This window comes from Atractosteus spatula, chromosome 3 (genome assembly GCF_055471065.1).
Source record: "Atractosteus spatula isolate fAtrSpa1 chromosome 3, fAtrSpa1.hap1, whole genome shotgun sequence".
In the NCBI taxonomy this organism is placed as follows: Eukaryota; Metazoa; Chordata; class Actinopteri; order Semionotiformes; family Lepisosteidae; genus Atractosteus; species Atractosteus spatula.
In genome coordinates this window covers 8,677,648-8,694,907 of record NC_142708.1, presented here as the reverse complement: position 1 = coordinate 8,694,907, position 17,260 = coordinate 8,677,648, and the positions used below count along the sequence as shown (strand labels likewise).

At 41.9% G+C, this 17,260-nt stretch overlaps 2 protein-coding genes across 2 annotated transcripts in view; both read left to right on the top strand.

The window, feature by feature from the left end:
* The window catches only part of LOC148837347 (protein unc-13 homolog B-like), a 141,577-nt gene extending 125,021 nt beyond the window's left edge, over window positions 1-16,556 (top strand). The window contains exons 9-11 of the mRNA XM_088910220.1: window positions 15,284-15,565; window positions 16,191-16,281; window positions 16,470-16,556. Of these exons, the coding sequence (XP_088766346.1) occupies window positions 15,284-15,565; window positions 16,191-16,281; window positions 16,470-16,556 (460 nt within the window). The remainder of the gene's footprint in view (window positions 1-15,283; window positions 15,566-16,190; window positions 16,282-16,469) is intronic.
* Window positions 3,177-11,188, top strand: LOC148837348 (uncharacterized). Its single transcript, XM_088910133.1, has 4 exons — window positions 3,177-4,845; window positions 7,906-8,862; window positions 9,580-10,068; window positions 11,124-11,188. Exons 1-4 carry the CDS (start codon window positions 3,177-3,179, stop codon window positions 11,186-11,188), a joined length of 3,180 nt encoding a protein of 1,059 aa, XP_088766259.1.
* Window positions 16,557-17,260: the final 704 nt, after the last annotated feature.

Sequence of the window (17,260 nt, the reverse complement as noted above, 5' to 3'; positions counted from 1 at the left end):
TGTTATACGAGCACTTAAGGGAAGCTAATGAACTGTTACAGAGCTCAATCTGTTTAGACAGATAGGGTGCGGATCTGTTTCTAATGAAGGAAGAAATGTTGAATTTCACTGGGAAAGGATCCTAGGTTTTGAATCCGAGTGCATACAGCATGTGTGGTATAATTGGGTAATTTCCTAAATGTGTAATTAGGAGCCTCACCTTTCAATTCTGTTTCAGCAGTCAGAGTGTAGTGTGACACAAAGTTTGGAAGCCCCTAATATTATATATAATAATAATTATTATAATAATAATTTCTTACCAATATCCTTGTTTAGTTGAAATAGTTTTTTTTCTGTAATAACCAAAAGGGTTTATATTTACCACTTACCAGTTAATGCTCATTAGTCTGGAGAGCATTACAAAACCATTTCTAAACATTGAGTTCCATCCATCCACAACCAGGTCATCTACTGTATAAATGGAAAATATTCAAGACTGTACCCAGAACCCCAGAGTAACATCTAAGGATCTGCAGGCTTCTCCTGCTGCAGCTAATGTCAGGGTTTATGGCTCAACCATTGGGATAAGACTGAGGAGGGATGGTTGTCATAGGTGGATAGCCAGGAAGAAACCATTGCTCTCCAAAATGAACTCTGATGCCCTTCTCAAATGTGCAAAAGCGCAGCTACAGCAGGTGTTCCACAGAGTAATGGAAGAATGTTCTCAGAACAAAAAGGTTAAGAATTTAACTTTTTGTCAATAATGAAATGTGTTGGGTGGTGAACGCCTACAATTCCAGAACGTCACCAGACAGTCAAGCATGGTGGTGGGAAAATCTTCGCTTGCTCAGGACCCAAATGGTTTGCCGTAATTAAAGAAACCATGGATCTAGCGTTTTATCCTCTAATTCTGGAATACAAATGTCAGGCCATCCATTCATCAGCACAAGCTATACCAATAGTGATTCATACAGCATGACAGTGATCATAAATAAGTTCAAGTACTGTGGGTAGCTGCATCAGCATGCGTAGGCTGCAAAGGAACAGGTTAAGGTTTATTTATGCTGTAAGGAAAACAAAAGAAACATAACATTTCGGCTGTGGAACCTTCTTTAGGTACTGTATAAGGGTTAAAGATCTCTCCAAAGTCATAGTTTTCCATTTCACCTCTAATGGCTACGATCATACTGATTTCTCTATCTACCTCCTCTCAGAGGGGTTTCAGAACTGCTCTTACAGAAAGACATCTGAAACCAAACTTATCCTGAAACTCGGACCTTGTCCCTTCCCTTAACTACAGACTCGTCTCCTTCTAATCCTCTCTATTCATTTGCAGGTTTTGACTTCACACCTCTCTTCCAGTTCTCCCAGAGTGGTGATACTCCTTCAACCCCTGCTCCCATCCTCCTCTCAACTACCCTGTCTTGTGTTCTCCCATCCTTTATTAACTGCCAGTTTCCCTCTTTCTCTCACACCTGAAGAAGGCTCCGCAGCCGAAAGTCTCTTTTCTTCTCCTTTCAGCTTGGAATAAACTTTTACCTTTACCTGGGTTCCACGATCATAAATATATAAGCCTGTCTGCAACAGAACAGCTGAAAATAAATTTCTCATTTTGGATTAGTCAAGTAAAAGTCCATATCTCAACCCATGGAATGGAATGGCAGTACCTGAAGCAAGCTGTTCATGCAAGGAAACCCTCAAATGTCATAAACAAGAAGCAGTTAATAATCTGATGCCGTGGTTGGGACTAGAAGCTTATCTACTGAATGACGAGTAGAGTGAACCCATGTACTGGCCGAATGGCACATTAGACAGGTAAACCTGCAGGCAGTGCACACACAGGGAACTGCGTAGCAGCTGTACTTTGCACTCAGTTGGCATGGTGCTGTAGCAGGCTAGGAAACCAAGAAGTAAGCAGTCCAAGTTTGTGGCCTACTCAGGTGGGAATTAAATCTAGTGAATCACAAAGCAAAAGCACAGAGAAGATATCTTGAAGGTGGTCGGGGTCAGCAAAGAGCGCGTCATATCTGGAAACACATAGTAGCACAGCACAATGTCCAGCAGACAAGGCAAGTGGGATCCAGGCCGAGATGAACACCATAGAGATGTCAAGCCAAAAGGTGATCTGGGAATGAGCCGTAAGAAAGAAGTCAGGATTCCAACTAAGCACAGCAGTGAAGGCAAGGGAGAGACTCAAAGGAGTAGATCTTGATGGGCTCAGAAACAAAACTCTAAGACACAGCCCCAAACTCGGTCAGATCCAAATTTTTAGTTTTTGTACCACCTGAAAAAGGGCGTTGTCGTAAATCGTCTCTGGGTGGTCCAGGTCTCCTGTCAATTGGCATCCGTGGCAATCAGCTCTGAGAGACAGCTTGGAAAAGATGTAACCTGCTGCCGTGTCTAGCTAGCTCGCCCCTCCACTTTTCGGTGAGGGTGAGCATGACAGTACATTCTTATACCCACAAGGGTATTTACTGTTAGATCACTTTGTGAATTAAATAATCCAAATATATTTAATGTACAGTATTTATGTTGTATGTTTACTCAGGTCATCTTAATATTTTATTAAGACATTTAATGGAGATCTATTCATATTTTTAGAATATGCAAAAATATGGACCAACGTAGGGGGTTCATTAACTTTTTTTTTTTGGTTGGGGCTCTGTACACTTTCTGGATTAGCATTAAACTGTTTGATTCTTGATTTAGAGAGTTTCAGATATTTTTCAAATACTGATTTTTGGGGAGTATAGCTGTTATAAAAGGAACATTTCAATGTTGTGAATCTATTTCATTGCAAGTTCAAGCTGCTCATGTCTCTTATTGAAATTGACCAGTTTTTGTTTGCGGTGTAAAAAAAAAAACAAATAAGGATGAGCTTATTGAACATGCATGTTGAGATACATCTAAAAGAGTAAAACATGAAGAACAATTAATCATAAAATTTCCCTCAGGTTGTCACTCTTGTCTTTTTTGGTGTTATGTTCTGTTATGAGCACTGTTTAATGTTTGATTTTTGTGTATATTTGAATTACTTTTTTGTTTCTTTTATTCCTTTCCTATTCTTTTTCTCCTCTCACCCACTTTTCCATCCTTCCATCTTCCCTTTTCTTTCATTCTGTGTCACTGTTTCCTTGGGAAGGCATTGCCCCCCTAACCATAGAGGAAGGGTTAGGATTATCCCGGTAGATTCCGGGATGGGTGTGGAGGACTGGGAAAGTAAATACAAGGGGCTAGGAAAGAATATATTGGAAGAATATCTGGACAAGGAGCCAGAGCAGTGGGAGGGAGAGAATGATAGCAGGAGTGTGATATTCCAAATAGCCAAAGCTTGCAAAAAGCCAAGGGCCACCAGATTCTACCAAAGTGTGGAGTATGAGAGTTTGCCTCCTGCCACATATCCCGAAGAGTATGACACCATAGACAGGAGACGGAGAAAGAAGCTTAGGGACTATGGCAAGAGCAGTGGTGATATCAGAATGGTGTACGAGGAAGATGGTAGCTTTGAGGATGAGGCTTCCCCTCCAGAAATCTCCATCATCCCCTCGGTTCATGTCCAGCGGAGTAGGCACATACTGCAGCAGATGGCGGAGCTGGAAGATGAGAGTGAGATGATGTCCTACCTACGCCCCTACAAGAATGGACTGCTTTATAAAACAAAAATGTGGGCTAAAAACAAGCTGGAGAATACACTGGAGAACTATGTTGCATATCAGGAGGAGGAAGCAAGGCTGCGAGGCAGGAGTGAATGTGATAGCAGTGGCTCAGATGAATTGCAGTACTCCATAGGCTCAGAGGAAGAGATGGAGGAGATAGCCTCCTTAGCAGAGGCCATTAGTTCAGAGAATGGGGATTGCAGTACCCCAGTGGGCTCTGGCCATTTGGATAAGAGTCTAGGCTATAAAGAAAGGAAGAATGGCAAGAACAAAGTGGGGGGATGGGCTCCAGAAGCTGTTCTGTCACCAGTGGAAGAACCTAGTGATGAGTATGTAGACACGATGGATGAGCTGCAGTGTCTGGTAGAAACTGTGTCAGAGTATCTTGCAGAGAAAGAAGAGGAGATCAGCAAATTTGGGACCTTACCAAAGTCGAAAATATCACGACTCTCCTCTCAGAGTAGTACAAGAAAGGATTCCAGTGGGGATGACCAAAGTGCAAGCTTGTCAAAAGATGAGAAACCAACAGACGTTAAGGATGCAAAGTCAGAGACACAGTCAGATCCTAGCCAAGGAACGACTGGGATGAAAAACGTTGTTAGCTCCCTCTTCAGTTCATTGAGTGAGAAAGTTGGCTCAGGCACAAAGCAGTTATCCACATCTGTAGAGAAGCTGGTTATAAACCAAACGCCTGAGAACCCTGTGCCCAGTGCTCCACCTGAATCTGGTATCTCCAAGCTCTTTGCTTTCATTCCAAAATCTAACAACACAACTCCAGTTGCAGTGGTTCCACCTGCTCAGGAGCCCCCACCAGATAGGAAATTCTCCTTGCAGTCTTTATTGCCCTTCCAATCTTCTGATAAAAAGGTAGCAGACAGTACAGAAGAAGACAAGCCAGCTGTAGCCACAACTTCTGAAATCAAAGAAACCCTTGGGAATATTAGTGGTAATAACCATACTAGCGATAAAGCTCAGGACTCGAATCAGCAGGCATCTATTGTAAGCTCTGTTTTCGGAAAACTAAATCCTTTAAAGCTTTTCACAGACAAACAGCCTGACAGCAGCGAAACTTCATCTGTGGGGGATAACAAAACACAAGGAAAGAATGAATTCAAGGAGGATCCCGAGGTGGTGGCTGTAGACGTGACTTCACAGTGGAAAAATGAAAAAGGTTTGGTCACAGAAAAAATATGTGAAGACTCACAAAAAGGTGAGACTTTGAAGAAGGACACCACTGTGCCTGTTCCAATATCTGTAAGGCAGCCACATCCCACAAGTGGTTTAAGTATGCTGGACAAAATACTGCATAAGGAAGCCTGTGTTTCTCTGGATCAAAAAACTGAAAATGATTCTAGTCAGACATTTGACCCAGAATCCAAACAATTGCCTGAAGAAAAGAATGTCCCACAAGAAAGTCAGACAAACACAGATGACAAGGCTATCAGTCAGACAGTTAAAGCAGACTCGGAGGATTCTGGGTTCTTCAGCCCTTTAAAGAAGTCCCTAAGCCAGTTAATATCATCACCTAATGAAAAATCACAAAGTGAGATTCCAACAGGCCCCTCCAAGTTTTCATTATTCAAATCTGCTGAAGATGTCCGGATAGAGAGGACTGCTGATGATCAGCGTTTCTCTCTTAGTGGAAAGTTAAAACTTCCATTCTTTTCCTCTGACAATGTCTCATCTCTAGAACCAAAAGACACACATGCTGAAGGAGGATTGTTTGCTGGGCTGCTGAAATTTGGCTCTGGTGAGGATGTCAAAGGTTCTACTGATCAAATTCCTAAACAGAATATTAATGGACGACATAGGAGTGTGCGTGACGACTCTTGCAAAGCAGCTGATGCAGCACTAGGGACTTCCAAATCATCATTAACCACAAATCTTGGTAGTCCAAAGGTTCCTTCAACAAACCGTGGTAGTTTTATTGAGAAAGAACATAAAACAAATACAGAAACGGGTTGGTTTTCCAGCCTTTTCAAAATCACTTCAAATGAAAATATGTCTGCAACACAAATTCAGCACCCGGTCACACCATTGGAAAAGTCCGTTCCAACCAACAATAGACTGTCAAACCAGAATATATCTAGAGATCAACACAATCTCCATAATGTGAATGGCTTACCACAGTCCAACAGCCAGCCCCCTCCTAAGCAACAACTCAACCATCCACTTACTAGAGAACAATTTGTCCAGGATCAGCAACATAGTAAACTTAGAATCAAAGGGCGACAACAGGAAGTCACTAGCTGTGGCTCTGTAGGGGACAAGCAAAACACAGCAACATGCCATCAAGAAAATGATCAAAAACATGCTACCCAGAACCAAAGCTTTTTTTCTGGGCTTATTAAATTGGTTTCATCAGAAGATCTATCTGTCATTAATAAACCTACTGCAGAGCGCAGTCCACCTCAACACAGTTCTGCACATATAGACCAAAGGCCAGCTGGTCAAGGGGGTCTGCTTTCAGATCTTTTAAGATTTGCTTCTTCTGAAGACGTGGCTGCTTCTAGCCAGCCCGTTGCAGTTCACCATAAACAGACACAGCCAAACAGTAAGTGTGGTAGAGGGCTTTCTCAAACACAGCTTAACAAACAGCCTTTGATGGAGCAAAACCAGAATCCATCACATCATGGTAAAGTGGACAAAGAGAATAAGCCTGCTGGTCAACAGGGGATGATTTCAAGTCTTTTCACATTTGCTTCTTCAGAGGATGTGTCTGTAAACAACCTGACTTCTACAGTCCAAAAGCAACAGCAACAGGTACAGCCCAGCTATATGTCTGACCAGCCTCAGTCTAAAAGCTGGAAACAGCATGGTACCATTTACAAAGAAGAAAAACCTGTTGCACAACAAGGACTCTTTTCAGGGTTGTTCAAACGTACACCTGCTGAAGAAATATCTATTGGCAGGCTGGCAGCATCATCTTCTCATCAGGAGGGCATGGGACAGAAGCCAACTAACAACAGCACCCCAGGTCTGCTCTCTGGGATTTTTAAGACAGGATCAAATGACAATGCTTCAGCACCAAAACAAGATGATTCAGCTGGCAGAAAAGAAGGACCTCTAAGCTTCCTAAAATTTATGAGCAAAGGGGAAGACCAAATTACTGAGAAAAAGTGTGATAGTGATAGCAGTGTGTTTCAACACAAACCTGTGACCAATCTCACAGGTGCCGTTAATGATGAAGAAAAAAAGGAGGGACCTAGCTTTGGAATCTTCAGTCGTTTTATCCCAAAGCAAAAAAAGGAAGAACAGACTATTCCAGCTTCTACCAGTGCAGAAAGTGTAGATTTAAGGGCTTCTGAATATTCAAAAACACAGCATAGCCAACCATCCTTATCATCTGTTAGCTCTGGACATATGGCTTACACATCTTACTGCCATCAAGGTTTTCAGCCAGATATCCCAATGGTGACATCTTCCAGCACAGAACATCTTCAATACTGGAAACAAAGGCAGCCAATATCTACTATGCTGTCTTCGCAGAGCACAGGCCAGATACAATCCTGGATGAGTACCCAGCAATATCCTCAGGTGACCCACTATGAAAACTATACGATGCCTGAGCATCAGAAATGTCACGTTCAACCATATTCATTAAAGCATCGAGCTGCACTTGTTCATAGCTATGATCAGCACCACCAGGAATCTGCTTCCTGGCACCAGCAGGTCGATGAATATTCTGGGTCTGAAGTGCAATCTGAAAGCCCAAATGTGGAACTAATGCAAAATTTTTACATGACAGGCCTAGAATACAGACAGCCCCCTGATGGAGCCTCTATACTAGAAGCACCACAGAGTTGGAGCACCAGTGAAATGGACTCTGCACATTATTGTGTTTCTTCTTATGATGGAGAAGAATTTGTGGATTGCCAGGGTCAAAATGATTTCCAATTCCAGGAAAAGAATAGCAAAATATATGACATGAGATATAAATATGACAGTAGAACAAATACCTTCCATCAGAATGGACACAAGTTATGGAATAGTTATGACAATCTGACAGATCTATGTTATCAAGCTAGGATGGGAGACCATGAAAACTGGACAGAATATGACAATGCTCTGAACTTGAGTGTGAAGAAAGATAATGCAAAACTTAATAGATGGTATTCTCTCAATGAAAGAAGCATCTGTGACATACAAAGTGCTGTATCATATGATTCCTTAGGATATACTGTGGTCTCATACCAAAATTATTGTGATGAAAATGGACCATGGAATGATAGGTCACTGTGTGGAGAGTTTAATTACAATGAACCTCCAGAACGCACCAGTCGACAAATTGTTGAAGATGGTCCCATGGACCTGAGCTGCTGTGTTGATGATGGAAACCTGTGCTGTTACCATGATAACCAGTTTTCTGTGGATATGGAAGAAGAATACATGTACATTGAAGAGGCAGAATGGTACCAACAGTGGCTCTCTCTGCTGGAGCAGGGAATGTGGTGGCCCTCAGAAGATGGTGATTATGGATACTTCATATACACAGATGGAGAGTTTATTTACTCATTGCTGACAGATGGGGCTGGGCAGAATGTATATGTGTGCACCCCTGAGGAACAGGCTTGGGGATATGGACAGTATGCTGATATCTTACCCAGTGTCTGGCTGGAAAATGAGATGGTTGCTGTTTGTGGATTCAAAGTTCCCCTGTTCAATGAAGATGAACTCTTTTGGTTTCCTGCGGAAGAGCAAGGTGAGGCTGAACTCGTCAGTGCTCCCCTGGATCTCTCTGTAGCCTACAGAAAAGGTAATCAAATTATGAACATGAATCTGGAGATCTTCTCCCAAATGTTTGAGGACTCCATGTACTGGCAGAGAGAGGAGCCCTTGGACTTCTCTACCTACAGACTCCAGAAAGTAAGGGTGGATCTCACACATCAGCATCAGCCAGGATACATGTATGAAGAACCTCAGAGAGAGGCATTTGATCTAACTGTGAGGAAAGGACCTGAGGCAAAGAAAAAAGATGGATTCAAGGAACTGTTTGCTCAAAAGGTTTCTGTATCTTTGTCATCCACATCAACTTCTGAGTCCAGTTCCTCAGGGTTGTTTGGGCTTTTCCGCACTCATTCTAAACAGCCTGAGCCTTCAGAAATTAAAGACCAGTATGTAGATAAAAAGCCAGTTACAGAAGATCAGAGCCAGCCTATACAGAAGATTTCTTCCTTCCTTTCAGCTCTGGGAGATTTGGTTGGAAAAGCTCATGATTCTGAATCAAGTAAAACTACCACTGATTTAGTAACAGTAGCTGCAACATCTGTATCAGTTAGTTCAAAGAAGGGTCCTGGACACACTAGAGATGAGGCATTGTCCTTAACATCAGATAAGAATTGGAAAGAACATTCTAAACCACGTGAACACGAAGTTCTGGATCAACAGCCAAGAAATGTTTTGTCTACAGGCTTTCACAGTCTGAAATCCAAGATCATTAAGGAAGAAACTCTAGCTGCAACCAGCGTGGCTCAACAAGTAAATAATCAAGTGCCCAAACCAACATCAGTCACTTCTCGAACTTTGCCGACACCACCTACAACAGGTTTGGCATCTAAGTTGGGTCTTGGCTCAGGGCGCAGTGAACCACAATCTTCATTTAGTGAGAAACCAACTCCTGCCCATTCTAGTTTAGCATCCCAGCCAACCAAGCCAATGGAATCATCTCAAACAGCTGACTCCGGCTCCTTTTTCAGAAACCCATTGAAAATTTTCAGTGTTTCTGATACTCCTTTGCATGACAAGCCAGCTGAGAAACCCCAAGGGTCAGGATTTCTGGGATTCTTCAAAGCAGCAGTAGGGATAGAAGAAACAAAGCCCGAATCTCCTAAACCTTCAGAAACCCGAGGAAGAGTACCAGAGAAAGATGCTGCTGTCGGTAATAATGCAACTGAGAACAGTGGGATTTCTTCTCTTTTTGGGTCAATTGGTGACTTTTTTAAAGTTGATCCCCCTCCATCTCAACCGGAGCCTGTGAAGCAGCCACAGACACATCAAGAATCTGAGCAGCAACAAAAATCGAACATGATTAAAAATGACATGAATAAAGACCCCATGATTACTGTGCCACACCACCAAGAGGGGTTTAATGAAACTTTGCATAATAAACATCAGGGACCCTCAAGACCAAAGGGTCTGCGGAAGCAACAAACTTTTGGTGGAATCGGAGAGGTTGCGATGCCTGACGTAGATGGCACATCTCCATCTGACCAATCTCTGGGTCTAGGAAGAAGCATGTCTCAAAACTTCTCCTCCATTGCCAGTCCTTCCAAGCCTCCAGAGAGGTCAAAGACAATGTATCCTAGTGATCCAAGACCTTCTCCAACAGGGCAGGACAAGCAGGAGCCTCACCCCAAGCAAACAAGTGGTTTGTTTGGCTTCTCTCTTGGGGATATGCTCTCTGGAACATCTGCCTCTACAGAAGAAGCTCCTGGTAAAAGCTTATTCTCATTCTTCAGTGGAAGTAGTCCACAGTCTGCCTCCAGTCAGACCGGTTCTGCAAATCCTCCAAATGCATCACCTAAACAGCCACCTGTGGAATCAGAAGGACTTTTCCGACTTCCTTCTTTTTTGTCTCTTAGTGGTGCATCTGGCGAGAATAAACCCAAGGCGAGTAGCTCAAGTTTCAGCCTCTTTGGCATGTCTTTGATTGATGAGAAAAAGCCAGATTTGTCCACTGCTCAGATGCATTCTGGTACACCTCTCAACAAGAAAGCAAATAGCAGTGTAAGTAAAACCATAACTAAAGAAGAACTTGACTTTATGAACTCTGTGCTTGGTACTGGACCTCCACAATCTAAGCATGAAACTCCCCCTGTTAACCTTGATAAGCAGAGTACTGAAGCTGACCGTCCAAATAAACAACACGTCCTGTCTTCAGAGCAGTCAGCTGCTATTTTAAATAAAATTAATGATGAACAGACTCTGCCGAGTTTTCCTGGAAAGACCCCAGTATCCAATGAAAACAAGCCGAGCAGTGAACAGTTTATTACTCAAACCCACAATTGTCCTGTAAAAGATGTCACCCTAGCACCTCCATCTGAAAGTACTGTTGAAGTTGACCATGGCAATGGACAGTATCAGGATTCTAGTACACAAGAGAAAGAAGCAGATTTAACTGAAACACAGTTAGAACAACATGGGTTCAAAGAGGCAGTGATCCCATCATCTCAAACCACTCCTTGTGAGGCCGGACTGGACATAATAGAGAATGTTTCTGTGCTTGACAAAACAATGCAAGAGCCTCTTAAGGAACATGTTGCATCAGTGAAACTTAAACCAACTGTTCAGCCTCAGTCCTCTCCTAGAGAAACAAGACATCCCAGTCCTTCCACAGGTCCACGAGGAGCTGCTAAACCCCCTGAGCCAGAGAAATCAATGATTGATTCTTCAGTTGAAATGTTTTCTGGCTTTATGTCCAGGATGAAAATATTTTCTGAAGCACCGAACACTCCAAAACCCTCCTCTGGTTTTTCCACTTCTTCACAGTCGTCAATGTTCAGGTCTTCTCCGAGTTCCTCACCCCAGCAGCAAGAGAAAAGTTCATTTTTTAGGCTTCCCGGGAGCCTCCCTACTGAGTCTCTAAAAAATGAACTTTTTAGTATCTTTAAAATGCCTGGTGACAAACTTTCAGAAGCAGATAAAATGCCAGAGACCAAAGTCTCTGAGGCAGCCAAACCCCACGGTGGTGTCCAAGATGTTGGTGAATTGAAGCCATATTCAACAGAAAAAAACAAGGAAAGAATAATGCTTGAATCTTTTGCTGAAGAGACAAAATTATTTGAGGAATCAGAGTCTATGCCTTCAGAATGTGCAGTACTTACAGAAGAAAGAAACGTTGCTATAGAGAGCATTACAACTCCAGTTTGTGAGGAAACCAAACATAACCATATTCCATCTTGTTCTCAAGATGACATAGGTTTGGAAACTATAAAAGAAGAGCAAAAGTTTGAATCATTACCAGAGGTGTTGCTAGAGGCCACCCCAGCAGGCAAAAGCATGGGAACAGAAGTCATAAAGCCACCTGATGAAAGAGTGGTTCCGTATGCAATAGAGACCGAAGGAATGTCAGCTCCAGTTGTCACATATGAAGCTACGGAGGAGCCCAAAGTCACAGTAGAAGAAATATCTAGTTTGCCAGAAGGGGAAGCCACACATCTGGGTAAAGAGAGCATTCAGGCAAACATTTCACTTCAAAGTGCCCAAAAGACTCCTAGCCCAAATAAGCAGTCAAGTGCAGAATCACTTCCAGGCAAGTCCCTCTTTGACATGACAGGTTTATCCACATCCAAATTAGGCTTCATGTCTTCTGGGGATAGTGGAAAAACATTCGGGTCCTTCTTCTCTTCACCATCCACGCCTACAGTTATGTCACAGAAGGAAGGAGGCCTACTGTCTGGATTCAAAAACTTCTCTACAGGACTATTCCAAGAAGACAAAGCTGCTACAAAGGATGGAATGTCTGTTTCTTCGATGTTTGGGAAAAAGATGGACTTTGGCTTCCCTTGGCAGAAAGAGAGCCATGAGGCATCTAAACCAGGGGCTCCTGTAGTCACCTTACAACCCACAGCCAAGGATGATAAATTAGTCGGAGTGCGTAGTGCCCCTTGCACAATACAGCCTGTAAAAGACACTGTAGCATTGGAGAAAGAAGTTCTTCAAAGTGGTGAAGTTAGCAGTGAGAATAAAGAATCAAAGGGCGTAGCCCTAAGTGAACTCCACAGTGTAGCTGGAACAGTTCACTCCAAGCAGGGCATTCATGAGTCCTCAGTAGAAGCTTTAGGTACCACCATGGAAGAAGCCATTCCAGACATCATAATCAACCCCTGGTTAGAGATCTCCCCACCTGACCTTGAACAGTCCCAGCCCCTCTCTGAAAATGGAGAAAATGCCCTTTCTGAACCCCTTCCTTCTACAGAACTGAGCCCAGGACTACTTCAGGATGACCTGCCGGCGAAGGATCTTTTAAGTGTGAAAAGGCCAGTAGCAGCATAATAAATGGTTAATGCACACCATTTATAATGCAGTGGTATTACGCTAGGAATACTAAGAATTTAGTTACCACCCAGCACCTAACCATACCCTTTTATATTCCCTGTTTCTTGATATTATTGTTTGTGCCGTGTTCTTTTATTATGTCCCTTTGTTGTCCAGTGTGTGATGAATGTTTTACAAATAGCAGGCATACAGTATATGCATACTCTCTCTTGCTACACGATCCTTGCAAGTACTTTACCATAGGAAGAAAAGGGACCTTACCTCAGTCCTGTTGCAATCCTCACAATGCTGACACGTGAGCTTCGTTCTTTTTCAAATATTCCACAATACTTTGCTTGCTTTCCAAACATCACTGACACTAGAGACAAGATACCGTGGAGTTTATCTAATGCAGATCAAAAAGCAAACATTTTGTAATACTTATAATTGATTATAATAATTTCTTAATATAATGTCACATTATTGAATAACTCAATTGAAAAAACCAACAATCCCTCAAGGATAAAGATCAGAAATCAAAACTAAAATGAGAAATGCCCCAAAATGCCAAATAACATAGTGACAATTCTTACAAACAAGTTTAGTCCATGAAGAAAACTATTGAAGTGTAACTTCTTTATTAACTCTGAATACAAGGAGTTGCTATGGATTACTCCCTAGCAATTTGTATTTTTTTGTGGTGCATGCTGTTTGTGATAGAAAATTATACAACTTATTTCTTTAACATAACAGTGATTCAGCCCGTTACAATTAATGAAAATGTCAGGAATATCCAATTAAGGAGTCTTTCTAAGGTGACATAAACTCATGTTGTTGAGTTTGTAATCGTAATTCCAAGACAGCTGCAGTTGCGTTTTTCTTTTCACGTGTTTGAATTTAAAACTGATATGAATTCCTTGAAAGTGGTAGAAACAGAATACATATCTTTAATGTAATAAGAAAAAAAATAAATGAGTTTTAAAATGGTATGCACTGAGGGACGCATTGCAAACATGAGCTTATTACTCAAGGGATTCAGAGGGCAGACTTTGACCATATTATATTTATAGCTGTGGAAGTTATATTTCCCAGTGACAAGTTTGTGCCATTTACTCTTAATGAAGAGAGACATTGTGCCTTGAATTCTTCTAAAATTTTAATTTTACACTGAGTGTCCAACATTGAAGAAGATGTAGAATGCAATTAGATGTTTCATCATCTAATAACAGTGTTTAGGACAACAAAGGGCAAAAAATGTCATTTTAATGCATCAGTCCTGTTTCTGTTGACAATACATTATCACAGAATCAGGCTGTGAAATGATGTGCTTGTGCTAGTCTCTGTGAGGTTGGATATCTTATTTTGGTCTTTGGTTTAATGCACTAGATCCCTGTTTCTCTGCCTTAGAGAGTTGGCTAATAGTAATGTATCATTCTAACTTTGTCTATTGTAGTATGTCATCCTTTCAAAGTTGTCATACAATTTAACAGTGGCAGATCAACAAAAAGTGTAAAAAAGTCACAGTGAAGATTTGAAAAAGGGCCGTTTCTTGAGAACAAACAGGGACACTTACATGGTATCTTCTCCAGTTATGCTCTGCATCCATTTATTCTTGAAGGTTTTTTACATTCTGACCACAGCCCCCTTCAATCTTTTGTGTTATCATAAATATTGTGTTTAGCACTCAAGGACTCAAACAGTTTATGTATTGGAAGATTTCCATACATAGCACAATAGTATTTTAACATCACTTGTCCTCTCCTTCCAGTTGCTGGAGCAAAAGTTCACATATTCTCCCTGCATGCATTCCACACAACAGATGTCCATCTCTCTTCCTCAGCATCTACAGAGCACACAGATCAAACCCTATAGTGGCAATCTTAAGTCTTAAGCCAATGAAAAACAACACAAAAAGAAGAAAATATTTTCTAAATAGCACTTCCTTCAACTTTTTCTAAATCACTCTTAGTTTTAGTTAATGTATTTCAATTTTTCCTTTTTCCAAATTTCAGTATGTGTAGTAATTAGCCAAGCAAAAAAAAGCTCAAAACAACATTAGTAACACAAAACACCATCTCTAGCTAGCGGTTTTAGGATTGATAATGTTTTTGGTACTAGTGCTACATTAGTCACAATGGTGAAATGAGAAAAGGTGGTTGTCCCACATCAGGCATGAATTATTCAAAATATATAATGTGTGTATTCATTTTTCAGTGTAATGCAGTATGTTGCAGGCAAAATGAATAATATTAAAGGGATTCAAACCATAAAACTGCTTCAGGGAAAACTCCATGCAACTTCCCTGTGCCTATTCTTCTGCTGCTTTTTTTCCATCTCAACAGAATTCTTGTAAGGTTCACTGATTACACTAATTTCTAAACTAGGCTTTGTAAATGAATGGCTTTGAACAGGGCAGAGAAGAGGAAATACTTCAGATGTGAAAAGCACTTGGTTTAATCATTGATGCTCCAGTCTTCAGAGTTACAAGTGATTTAGCTCAACAGACGTGCACAAGTTCTTCTTCAACTGCCCTTTCCAGAAGCATTGCGCTTTTTCACATGTTTCTGTACTGTCTTTGACTCTAAAGGCCGAGCAGCAGGAGTCTTAGAGGACTTCAGTGCTGGGTGCCCAGTGTTGTGACGCGAGTCCCTCTTCTGTCTGCTCTGACACAGCCCGGCGGGGAGCAGCCAGTACAGCTCCTCGGGAAACCTGAGCCAGGCCAGCTCTCAGCTGAGCGAGCCGGGCCAGGACAGCGCCGGCGGCTCCGAGCTGGAGGAGCGACGCGACCTCGACTCCTTCCACTCCTACCAGCCCAACGGACACGCCTGGGATGAGGAGGCTGCGGAGACGGAGCTGGGCCGGGACGTGAGCCCCCCGAGGCAGGAGCCCTCACCTGGAACACCGCAGGAGTCCAAGGCCCAGCCAGAGAGGAGGCTTGAGAAGCAGCAGAGCAGGTTAGGGACCTGACTTCTCATACTGTTGATAGACACACTAAAACTCAAGATGGTAGAAGGCAAAACCTTTTCACTGCCAGATAGTTTTCAGTTATTAAGCTCTTTCTTGTGGTGCTATGGGTAGTGGACACAAAATAGAAACACCAGATTAAACGAGGGACACCACGTACTATATGTTTCACTTTTAAGGCTTTTATGTGCTATACATGATAGTTGGAAACTAAGGGCTGCAGTTTTTAACTTTAACTGTGGACTGAAGTATGAGTACTCTTTTCATTAACAATACGTGAAAATATTTCTACTTCAAAGGGGAAAACTTTATACAGCCCCTTAGAACACAGACCAATCAGGAAATAACTGCAGTTGTACTGTAAAGCTCAAACATGCACAATCCAGAGGGATATTATCTATCTAATTTAATTTAGGGAAAAACCGTTGTCTTCTACCTTTGCGCCAGTAAGATATTCCACATTGTTAACTTATTAGTACTTTGTCTACTGCTCTTCTCAAATCAGCTCAGAAACTTAATCCTTATAAAATCATCATCCTTTGAATTTTCACTGATCATGGTTCTTCCTCCAGGACATTTCTTACTGAATTGGCTTTCTTCTTTCTTACCCCACAGTTGTGTGGAGGATGTGGGACCTCCCCCCTTCTCCCCATCAAGGGCACGCTGGCTTAGAGCCATCAATAAAGTCCGGGTGCAACTCCAAGAGGTGGGGATAATCTCTCCTCGTCTCCCGTGCTCTATCTCTTGCTCTGCTGCTACAGTTTGGTTGAGTTTCACTGGGGCCTGCAATGAAACATCTGGCATGACAGTTATGACATTAGTAAAGTCGGAGTTTGCAAATTTCATGACACGCTTTCCTTTTGGGTCGATTGTTGTTTGTGTTTAAACCTACAGACGCTCATGAAACTTGCAAAGATACAGCTGAACAAATGGCCAAGAAAGATGGATCAGCGCTATTTGCTGTCTCCCGTCTTCCACTGAAATCTAGCTTTTCTAAGCAATTTCTCATCATCAGAGAAGGGTTCATCTGCTCCTTAATGACTACAATCAAGGGCCCAAAGTGCTTTTCATAACTTGCCTTTTACTGAAAGTTAAAAATACTTTCAAATGCAGTTTTCACTTATGCTCATAGACTTTAATTCCATATTACTCAGAGCAGCAGGTAAAAGAGGATTAAAATAGAGCTAAAAGGAGACACACGCTCTACATGTTTGTCTTAGCAGGAGATGGAAATCCAGTTCTCTCTCATTTCCAAATACAGATGACCTGGATATATCATAATGTTTATTTGTGCAGGGGAGGTTGTTTTGAAGTGTTGTTTTTTTGGTAGATTTATATTGTCAGAAGGTACCTATGGGTTAACACTTAAATGGTTTCAAATGACAGCATTTTTTCCTTGCCCAGTATTCCTTAATTTTGTAGCAAGTTTGATTAAGGACTAAGGTCATGTCTGCGTCTGCACGAAAATGAGGCCTATGAACAGGCCTATGGTGAGCTACGTCCTTGTCAAGATTATCACTGATTTATAGGCAGGCAGGAATAATATTCTGAGAACGTACACTGAAAATAGCAACTATTTTCCCAGCAGAAAATTACAGAAGCTTTTCGCCTTAGCAAACGCAGTGTTCCAAACCAAGGTACTGTATGAAGGGTGGAAGGGTGAAGCCATTACTCAAGGACATCAT

Bases quoted from the DNA above. Each gene is read 5' to 3' on its own strand.
- LOC148837348 (XM_088910133.1), top strand. From the start codon at position 3,177: ATGGGTGTGGAGGACTGGGAAAGTAAATACAAGGGGCTAGGAAAGAAT. The intron at 4,846-7,905 runs GTGAGACTTTGA...ATGAACCTCCAG, and splicing joins ATGTGAAGACTCACAAAAAG to AACGCACCAGTCGACAAATT. The intron at 8,863-9,579 runs GTAAAACTACCA...ACTTTTTTAAAG, and splicing joins AGCTCATGATTCTGAATCAA to TTGATCCCCCTCCATCTCAA.